This window comes from Akebia trifoliata, chromosome 3 (genome assembly GCF_017979445.1).
Source record: "Akebia trifoliata isolate Shusen 1 chromosome 3, ASM1797944v1, whole genome shotgun sequence".
Classification (NCBI taxonomy): domain Eukaryota; kingdom Viridiplantae; phylum Streptophyta; class Magnoliopsida; order Ranunculales; family Lardizabalaceae; genus Akebia; species Akebia trifoliata.
Genome location: NC_141377.1, coordinates 55,363,313 through 55,374,630, shown reverse-complemented (window position 1 = coordinate 55,374,630; position 11,318 = coordinate 55,363,313). Strand labels below are relative to the sequence as shown.

Sequence of the window (11,318 nt, the reverse complement as noted above, 5' to 3'; positions counted from 1 at the left end):
GGAAATAAAGAAATGGTGGTCCAGGTTATTAATTAAGAAGATAACGTACATAAAGGTAGTCCAGGTTTTGCGACATGTTGACATGATGCACATATGAGGTGGCTGTTTCTTGATTGTTGGCCAAAGCCAAACCACAGAAACTTGTGGAATAAATTCATTTTAAAACTTTATCTTTAAAGTCCAACGATATTTTTGTGTAAGAGAGTTTCCTATTTTATTTGTTTTGTTCTACTCTCAAAGATGATTAGAACAAAAACTTTGGTTTTTTAATTTTTTAGTTTAATTTACTTTATTTCACTCTCTTTCAAGTGAATTAGTTTTCTTGATAATGCGATGAACCATAGAATTAAAGTTTCTTAAAAAAATAAAAATTATTCCATGTTTTGTGAGAATACTCAGTGTGGGTTATGTGAGATTTTTGTTAAGAATCATTTTTTAGAAGGTCTTTTAATTGCAAAAGCTTAGAGAGATCTCCATGTCGAGGATGCCATCCCTTGATTTTAACAAACCGGATTGGAATCTCTTGTATTTTAATTTTGTTAAATCTTTAACTTTCTTAACATTTAAAAAAAGAAAAAATTAAATGTGAAAATATTTAAGATTCTTACAAACTTTTAAATGTTTAGTTTTAGGATTTTTAGTTAGTTTTAAAGTTTGTTAAAAAAAAAATTAATTGGTTTAAGAGTTTGTTAATATTTTTAACCCTTTGAAGTTTACTTGATTTAAAGGTCGATTGATTCAAGGTTTAGCATTTCTTTTTGTGTGTATATGTGTTTTGAAGGGCATTTTGATAATTTTTAGGAACTTATCCCAAATTAACCTAATCCTAATGGTAAACAACTGTTTAAGTTGTTTGAATGAATTATAATGATTTGTCATGTTGACGTAATAACTTGAACCAACTTTTGCAACGTTTGAATGATGTGTTTTAATCTTCAATTAAAATAATTTAAGAAATTGTGGTGTAATAAGTAAAAGAATAATGATTTTCTAATTCCCCCTCTGACATACACCCCATAACAAAACTGTAGATCATTTGCCTTGGGATACATAAAATCATAAGTCTTTTTCTTGTGTATCCCGAGTCAAATGATCTACGAGTATATGATGGGGCTTATGTCATAGGGGCGTTAGATTATCACCACCCTAAGTAAAAGTTGCCGTGCCAAAAGAAGTTTTTAGGAAACTTATTAGTCTTTTTCATTTTAAATTTAAATAATCAGGAAACTCACTCAATAGTCCCAATTTGAAGGTTATTTTAGTAATTTTATTCTTTAACTTCAAAAGAAAACTTTAATGAGATGGCCCCATTATTTTGACCGGACAATAATTGAATCACCCAATACAACTTGCTCCTCAGTTTTCTATGCATTTCTATATCAAAAGTTTTGCTGCCTTTCCGTTAATCTATTGCTCTCTCTCTCTCTCACACACAACAAACTGTAAGTTCTTGGTGCTTTTATTTTATGTCTTTTGATTTGATTTTTGTTTTCTGTTATTATATCATGAGATATATTATTTATTGGATGTTTTAATTTCAGAAACTCTAATTACCTAAAGAGAAGCTATTTATCATTTGCACCTTGTAAGTCTTTTTTTCTCTCTTTATTTTTTTGAAGCTTTTTCTATTAGAAATGTCATACCTTATACATCGTTAGATGTATTAAATATTGATAAAATTACATATTTTTAGATAAAATTGTCCACAAGGTTTTTTATTTATTAACTAAAATACCCCCATGATGATTTCAAGTTTTCTTTCCAAATAACCCCACCTTGGTCAACCTTTTCTTGCTTAATATGCCCCCTTCAAATTATCAAATTCAAATTTTGCAAATTAGGGTGATCGTAGACTTAAATCAACGATTTAAATTGTCGAGATCAATGCTCGTAAAATAGATTGATCTCAATGATTGGATTGAAATATGTTGAGATCAACCATTTTGGTTGATAAAATGATTGAGATCGATCATTTGTAATCCTATAACGACGATTTAAATTGTCTACGATTGTAATCCTATAACGATGATTTAAATTGTCTACGATTGGATCAAAATAGGTTGAGATCAACCATTTTAGACGAGATAATGGCCAAGACCAGGCATTTGTAGACCTATATTGATGATTTAAATTGTTAAGGTCAACTCGTAAAAATAGTCAATCTCAACTATTTGAATCGAATTAGGTAGAAATCTACCATAATGTTATCCAAAATGGAAAGGGAAACGCTCTGGGTCACTAATTTGGTGTAGTCTAAAAAGCTCCTCTTGTGATATTCTTTTAATTAAAATACCTTAACTACCCTTACAATAGTAATTTTAAATGTATAAGGAAATTGCATTTTTATAAGATGTGGTCCCCCCAAGTTTTAATGAATACTTTAGATACCTCCTATGTTATAAAATTGATGACATGCCCTTTGACCCTAGTCTTCTATTAGAAATTAAAGAATAATTATATAAATGACCCTAGTCATCCACTTTTGTGCATGTGTTTCTCCTTATGTATTGATAAATTAATTAATTCTTTAATTCAACCTCAAAAATAATTAATTAATTTTTTTTAATAGCTACTATGAATTCATCTATTAACCATGTCTAAGTAGAAATCATTGAAGAACGTGATATTATATAGTTGGACTGTAGTAAATGAAACTGAACATTAAAAAAAGAAAAAAGTAATAACTTATCCAACTCACATCAAGATTGTATCATATATATATTGAGATTTTTGAATGAGAAATAACTTTTGAAGAAACTGAGTGAATCGAACTAAAACTGATTTAGCTAACTTTAGAAAACAGAGAAAAGAATATTTTTACATATGCCTACAAATCATATTCATTCTAGAGATCTGAATCACTATGCTCCGATGGGGCATGGGAGAGCACGATGTGCATAGCCTATTTGAATCAATTTTTTTATTACAATAAATACTACCGCAAAAGTTTCAATGGAAATTACAGGACCAATCATTTTGATATAACATTCAAGATAACAGTAGAAAGTCACCTAAATCTTAGATACTAAAAAAATTCTGACTTTTGTACAAATATGATCGTTCATTTTATTAATGTAACATTCAAATAAACTCATAAAACTATCAAAATACGCCATTTTCACACTAAATTACAAAATACTAAAATAAAATAAAACACTATAAAAATAAAATAAAAGGTCTGTTTTGGATTAATAGATCCAAAATTTCTATAAAATACCTAAAAAAGAAGAGGAAAACACTTTCCTTATTCATGAAAGTTTCCCAATTGCTCATCCATAAGGCCTCCAAAAAAGAATATACATGGACTGATTTTTTTTTCGGATGATCTTCCCATCATAGAGATCATCCTCACAAAAAATCAGCTCAATCCGAAACTTCTAATCCATATTTTGAAAATATATATATATATATCTCTGTGTGTGTGTGTGTGTGTGTGTGTGTGTGTGTGTGTGAGCGGATCATGGGACATAAATAAAAACATATGTAAAAACAATCATTTTTCAACATATGGGTTAGAAGTTTCAGATTGAGCTGATTTTTTTTTTTTAATTTAATTTATTTTTTATTTTTTATTTTTTTGTTGTGTGAGGATTATCTCTATGATGAGGAGATTATCCTTAGTATAAAATAGCTAAATCTGAAACTTCTAAATCCATTAAAAGTAGTTTACAAATTATTGGTAAAAAATCGATGGTCCATATACTAAATTACTTTTGATAGGGTTAGCAGTTTTAAATTGGGCTGATTTTTTTTTAAGAATAATTTTCTCATCATAGAGATCATCCTCACAAAAAATCAGGTCAATCCGAAACTTTTAACCCATATTTTGAAAAATGATTATTATTACATTGCTTTTGCATATGTTTTTACTTATGCAAAACTTCTAACCCCATCAAAAATAGTTTACAAAAAATGGCTGGTCCACGATTTTTCAACTTGTAAACAGGGGTTAGAAGTTTTGGAATGGGCTGATTTTTGGTGAGGATGATCTCCTCACCGTTGAGATCATCCTCACTAAAAATTAGCCCATTCCAAAACTTATAACTCATGTTTTGAAAAATGTTTTGCCAAAAAGTAAGCCATTGAACGTTACCCATATATATATATATATAGGGAAATGTTCAGCACCCTAAGTTTTACCCTACACTTTAACAAACATTTTTTGTTCTACATGGGTTAAAAGTTTTGGAATGGACTAATTCTTGGTGAGGATGATCTCTATGATTAGAAGATCATCCTCCCCAAAAATCAGCTCATTCCGAAATGTTTAGCCCCATGTTTACAAGTTGAAAAATCGTGGACCGTCCATTTTTTGTAAATCATTTTTGATGGGGTTAGAAGTTTTGGAATGAGCTGATTTTTGGTGAGGATGATCTCCTCACCATAGAGATCATCCTCACCAAAAATCAGCCTATTTCAAGACTTCTAACCCATGTAGGACAAAACACGTTTGTTAAAGTGTATGGTAAAACTTAGGGTGTTGAATGAGACCCATATATATATAGGGAAATGTTCAGTAACAAACATTTTGACAAAACATTTTTTAAAACATGGGTTAGAGGTTTTGGAATGGGCTGATTTTTCGTGAAGATTATCTCTACGGTGAGGAGATCATCATCACCAAAAATCAGCCCATTCCAAAACTTCTAACCCATGTAGGACAAAAATGGTTGGCCAAAATGTTTGGTGCTGAACGGGACCTTGTATATATAGGGAGCGGTTCTGTAGCCCTAAAGTTTGCCAAACATTGTGCCAAACATTTTTTGTAAAGCACTTTTGATGGGGTTAGAAGTTTTGGAATAAGCTGATTTTTTGTGAGGATGATCTCTACGGTGAAGAGATCATCCTCACCAAAAATCAGTTTATTTTGAAACTTCTAACCCTAGTTTACAAGTTGAAGAATCGTGGACCGTCCAATTTTTATAAATCACTTATGATGGGGTTAGAAGTTTTGGAATAGGCTGATTTTTGGTGAGGATGGTCTCCTCATCATAGAGATCATCCTCACAAAAAATCAGCTCATTCCAAAGTTTCTAACCCATGTTTTGAAAAATGTTTGACAAACTTTAGGACTACTGAACCACCCCCATATATATATATATATGTGGTGGGTTTTATTGACGACTAAGAATGACTCGTGAAAAAACACGTGATTCCCACACTTTAAATACAAAATCAAATGATTGAGATTTATGAGTATCTTGATAACACAAATCTTAGAGATAATTATCCTGGGGATAAATCTCAATCATTAGATTTTGCATTTAAGTGTTGGCATCGTGACCCAATATATATATTTACATTGATAATGAGGTGTCCGGACCCATTTTGGTAAAAAAATTAATTTTGAAAAGGGTAATTACTGTTTCTTAAATTAAAATGAGTAGTGTCTTGTTTTTGTAATTTTTTATAGTGCTGTTTTGGTAATTCTCTCATTCTAGAATGTCGAGGAAAACACTAGATTTTTCGTGGCAGTATTATAATGATAAATGTATCGCCCCATCAACTTTTGCTACCGCCACCCCAAGTCATGTAAATCAACAAGAATTAGAACACTTATTGGGGTGGCGTTACCAAAAGCAGGTGTGGCAGTAGAAGCTCTCATTATAATTACGTCCTCAACGTGGATTTGTTTTTATTTTTTTTTAGAGGCAACTGAGTCCAATAAAATTTCTCGCAGAGGGAGGGGATTAATGTAAAAGAATTCATCTCGAATTTTCCTACCCGTAGAAAATTCTTTACTCATGGGAAGATCAAAGAAAATCAACTAAAAAGCAATTTCTCGAACAAATGTTGAAACAAAGGCGTTCAAAAATACCATTAATCTTCTTTTTTTTCATGGTTTGATTTTGAAATTCAGTTAAAGGTTCATATTAATATGCTGATCTAAGAACACTAATATATGGGTATTTTAGTTTTTAGCTATTTCCTTTCAATTTTTTTTTCCTTTTAACACTTCGTTTGGATTGAGATAAGAGGATAGAAATGAACCACTTTTGTCACCGTTTATCTTGTTTGGGAAGTTAACTCAGGAGAGAAAAGAAAGTTAATGAAGAGAAAAATGCTCAATTTCGTTCTCTCCCAAAGTGAGAGAAAGAGAACAAATTAATATTAATATTAAAAAGGATAAAGTTAATTTTCTCTCAATTTCTTATAGTTTTCTCTCTTATCTATCCAAACTAGGTGGAGAGGAAGTTAATTATTTTTTTATTCTCTTAATGAGGTTCTCTTCTCTTCCCTCCATTTCTCTCAATCCAAACTGTATTTTGATAAAGAAAATTAATGTGCAGGAAAATGTTGGATGCGGTCATAACTGTTCTCATAGAAAAATTGGTCGAAAGTCTCTTAAATGAAGGTCTTCATCTGCCTAAATTTCACAAGCAATTTAAGACAGTGAATAAAGAGCTCAAGTTAATGCAAAGCTACATCAAACAAGCAGAGAAAGTGAGAAGGAAGGATCAAAATGAAGTTCTTAAGACTGTTGTGCGGCAATTGAGAGAGTTATTGTATGATGCAGAGGATATTATATCAGATTGCAAGTTGTTTCTAGAAAGAAGAAAAAGGACATCGAAATTCAAGCGTTATTGCTCTCCTTCATTCTGGAAATTTCGTTACAGAGTAGGAAAGAAGCTTGGTGAAATAAATCAAGAAATAAGAAATCATTTAGAGATGATAGGTCCTTACATTCCTGCAACTCTTGTCCCTTCGAACCGAGAGCAATTAGAGAATAATCGACCGATGAGTTACCCGATTCTAATAAAAGGTGATGAAATAGTAGGCATGGAGAATGATGTGAAGAAAATTAAGCAATGGGTCTTAAACCTACCAAAAGATGATCCCTTGAACATCATTGGAATAGTCGGTATGGGTGGGATAGGCAAAACAACCCTTGCCCAAAAGATACAGAATGATGGTGATGTCAAGCATTACTTCGATCATATCTTGATGGTAACTGTCTCACAAACTTTCAAATTTGAAGAATCTATCAAGAATATGTTGAAAGAAATTAATGGGCCCAGAGACTTTGCAAATATTGATGCATATCGTTTACTGAAGGAACTACAGGACATGCTGCAGAGGAAGAAATGCTTGGTTATCTTGGATGATGTATGGAAACTAGATGAAGGCTTGTGGTGGGAGAGTTTGAAGTCAATTTTGGTTTACAGCAGTAGTTGTCTCATTGTCACAACTAGGAATGGGGATGTGGCTTACTCAATGGGAGTCTCTAAGACACGCACTCATCATCCTCATCTTCTCTCTAATAAGGATAGTTGGTTATTATTCACAAAAATAGCATTTTCAAGGGAAGGGGGCAAGTGTTCGAATTCAGAGCTTGAGCATATTGGTAGGGATATTGTTGGTAGATGTAAAGGTCTCCCATTGGCTATCAAAGTTGTGGGAGGAATGATGATGAATAAAGGAACTTCGACCAAAGTGTGGGAAAGAATATCTCAGAACCAAAACGAAGAGCTGGATAAGAAAGGTGAACCAATCTTTTCTATTCTCCAATTAAGCTATGATGAGCTTCCTTCACATTTGAAACCATGTTTGTTGTGTTTGGCTGTATATCCCGAAGATTATCTTATGTTCTCTGATAATATCATAACTTGGTGGATTGGTGAGGGCTTTGTTCGAGTGGAGAAGCAAGGAAGGAGTGCATATGATATTGGAAGAGAATATCTTGATGAATTAATGAAACGATGTTTATTACTTGCTGCAAATGCAGAGATTTCTAAGGCAAAAGGTTTGTACTTTAGAGTACATGATATGGTAAGAGAAATGATTAGAAGGGTTGTAGAGGAAGAAAATTTTATTTGCATAATTGATGGGGAGAGGTCTTATCATCACCAATCACGTCGAGTAGGTATGGCAATGAACACAAATATGAATCTCTTCATATCCGAGGAGCAAACCAATTTCAAATCGCTGCGGACAATAAAAGGGATTAATTTAGAAGAGAGTGAGGAGTATACTCTACATCTGGAATCAAAGCTATGCCAATTAAAATGGTTGAGAGTTTTGGATATTTATTTTAAGGATTCATCATCTCAGAAGACAGATTGGTTGAGTGGGATAGGATCACTGCAGCACCTCGTTTGTCTTCAGATAATAAACTCTGGATTAGAGAGACTTCCAGATTCTATTGGAAATCTTCAAAGCCTTCAAATTTTAAACCTAATGGGATGTCCTAATTTAAAGAGATTGCCAAAACATATAGCATCCTTGGAGAAATTAGTCAACTTGGGTATAATAGGTTGTGGGTCTCTAGAATTCTTTCCCAATGAGATTGGAAACCTTCAACAACTGTTTATATTCACTTTTAATGTGAATTCAAAAGTCAAGGATGGATTTCGCATTTCTGGGTTGAAGAAATTGACTCAAATTAGAAGACTTCAGTTTTGGATAGATTCAGAAGATGGAATAGAAGAAGGGGAGCTGAAGGTGTTGTCAGAGCTCACACAATTGGAGCGGTTGGGTATAAGATTTTCAAGCAACAACAACAATGATGCTGATGTGGAGGAGGAACGACTACGACTGGCAAGGAAAGTAAATCATCAACTACTCTCACCTCTTAACCAGCTTTCAGAGCTATGGCTTCAAGGCGAAGTAGGAGAGAAGACACCTATTTGGCTCAATCCAAACTGTCTTCCCAATTTACATTATCTTGCCATTGAGAATAATAAATATCTTAGGCATATGAGTCCAGAATTCTTTGGAGATGATGAGCATTCTACTGTCTGGAAATTGGAAGTCTTAGTCCTTTACAATCTAGATGAATTGGAGGAGGAGTGGCCGAGAATGCAAAAGGCAATGCCATTTTTAAGATACCTAAATGTTTTCAAATGTCCAAAATTGAAAGGACTACCTTTTGACTTGGATGAAGATGGTTCAGGCAGTTGGAGGAAAGAATAAACTATTCATTTTACATTTGATGTAAGTACCCTCCTTTCATATGTTTGTTTGTTCTCTCTTAGGGATACAATTTTTTTTTTCAATAGTTAATGACAATTTAGCTATAAATCACTAATCCAAAAAATTCAAATTCCCATTTTGATGGATCTGATCTCTTTTAACTTTGGGTGTAGACCAACACCATTCGTATATCATTTCTTTTAAGTCGTTTTTTTTCAATGCTATTTTTCCTTGCAATATATTCATGTTTCACAAAAAAAAAAAGAGCACATCATCTTATTATACTCATCTCGATGAGCCAGCCCTTAATATTCTTCATTTATCCAGACCCATGGATTTCTCATCTCATTTGGTCGTCCATATTATCGAGTTGCCTCATTCGAGCTGTTTTTGTCTCTAATGAGTCATCTTGTTAAAATCATTTTGGATAATTATAGAAAAATAATTATTATTTTTCTATCATAAGATGGATCAATACATGTAGTTAGATCAATAATATATATATATATATATATATATATATATATATATATATATATGGGTCACGTTATTACGACCCCCTTTTGGACCCCCTTTGCGACACACCGTTTTGTCTTATATGGGCAAAAATGTTTGGAATGAGCTGATTTTTTGTGAGGATGATCTCTATGGTGAGGGGATCATCCTGGCAAAAAATCATCTCATTCCAAAACTTCTAGACCGTCCGATTTTTGTTGAAAAATTATAGACCGTCCAATTTTTGTAAATCAATTTTGATGGGGTTAGAAGTTTTGGAATGGGATGATTTTTTGCCAGGATGATCCCCTCACCATAGAGATCATCCTCACAAAAAATCAGCCCATTCCAAACATTTTTGCCCATATAAGACAAAACGGTGTGTCGCAAAGGGGGTCCAAAAGGGGGTCGTAATAACGTGACCCTATATATATATATATATATAAGTGTTAGGATTGTTTTAGCCGACTCCAAATTTTTGGGATGAGATTTTGTTGTTGTTATATTTAATTAATTTGGGATAAAAATAGTCGGTGATGGGGAAATAATTTTTTATTTTTATTGACCCAGGTGATAGGCGTTGTGTTTGATAATAGCCAGCTTCTATGATTGGGAATTGCTTCGTGGAATTGCTCTTGGGAAAAGCGAGAAATAGCATTTTGGTAAATTACTATAGTGTGGTGATTTGTGTAAAACCTGGATTTATAGCTTGTTGAAATTTATATAACTATTGGATACTATTAAAACCATCATAATACCCTTAACATGTGGCCTATTGACCTACATGTTTTAGGTTTTTGACTTGCACAATGATTTTATATTGTAGAGATGTCAATAATCAAAGATAAATCCCAATTATATTAGAAATAGAAATATCCTTTAAGTCTTAGAAAGAAACCTTGATGGATAGGAATCCTATCAAAAGAGGATCTCTAAGCCTTCTATTCCCATTTATTTCAGTGGATCAACACTCTATATAATAAGTACTAGCAAAACGTGTATAATAGAGAAGATATTTAGGGTTGTGAATCATGATGATCTCCATCAATCACTAAAGCCCTAGGCCGAACCAATATAGAGAGGGAAGAGAAGGTGAGTCTGAAAATTAGAAAATGATCATGGATTTGCATACATTGGATCATATGCCCATGGATTGAGAAAGGCATACCTCCAGCAAATTGGTTTATCAATTTAACTTATAACACAAGGTAAGTACCTTAATATTTAATATTTAGGAGCATGAATAGGTTTCTTGAAATATATACATGATTCTTAATCTTGAAAAATTACAGACTAATAGTTATGTGGATAAAGATTTATTATGGAATAAATCTCATAATTTTTTAAGCTTTCCTAGCGTATATTATATTTTGAAAAACCTTTTGGACCCTAATAATAAAATAAAATTAAAAGAAATTTCTTTTATTAAATAAAAGTTTGTATATATCAATTTATATTTAAATTCATTTACAAAAAATATAAATTATTTTTAATCAACCCTAGAAACCCTTCTCTTCCCTAAATGTGCTTTATTGTTCTCTTAAACATTGTCAATATTGTCGTCAATGCCTCTTTCCAACTATTTCGAGTAAGCAATGTGAATCTTTTTGTTTTATACCATTCAATTTTATCTAGAGCCAATCTTTTATTAAAATGTGTGAAGTTTCTTTCTACCTAGATAAGTTCTTTAAATTTGGTTCTTCCCTTTATGTACTTAAAAACCTCCATTTAATTGTCTCCTCACACCCATCTTTGGTTTTTCCCTTCATCATATTAACGAGCGGTTTATGTCTGCTTTATTTTCTCTTTTATTAGAGATATTCTTAGATTTTATCAGTTGTTGTCATCTTGGAGTTGTTTTCTAGTTTACCAACTTGATCACATCCATCTTGGCATCTTTATCTCAGCTT

General features: G+C 32.3%; 1 protein-coding gene across 1 annotated transcript; it reads left to right on the top strand.

Moving 5' to 3' along the window:
• The first annotated feature begins 1,333 nt into the window (after window positions 1–1,333).
• LOC147408113 (disease resistance RPP13-like protein 4) lies at window positions 1,334–10,172 on the top strand. The gene is made up of 4 exons (XM_086436989.1): window positions 1,334–1,442; window positions 1,542–1,585; window positions 6,291–8,934; window positions 9,979–10,172. The coding sequence occupies exon 3, from the start codon at window positions 6,295–6,297 to the stop codon at window positions 8,911–8,913; it is 2,619 nt and encodes an 872-aa protein (XP_086293115.1). The 5' UTR covers window positions 1,334–1,442; window positions 1,542–1,585; window positions 6,291–6,294; the 3' UTR covers window positions 8,914–8,934; window positions 9,979–10,172.
• Window positions 10,173–11,318: the final 1,146 nt, after the last annotated feature.

What these genes read in the sequence shown, in the direction of transcription:
- LOC147408113 (XM_086436989.1), top strand. Translation starts at nt 6,295, where the DNA reads ATGTTGGATGCGGTCATAACTGTTCTCATAGAAAAATTGGTCGAAAGT.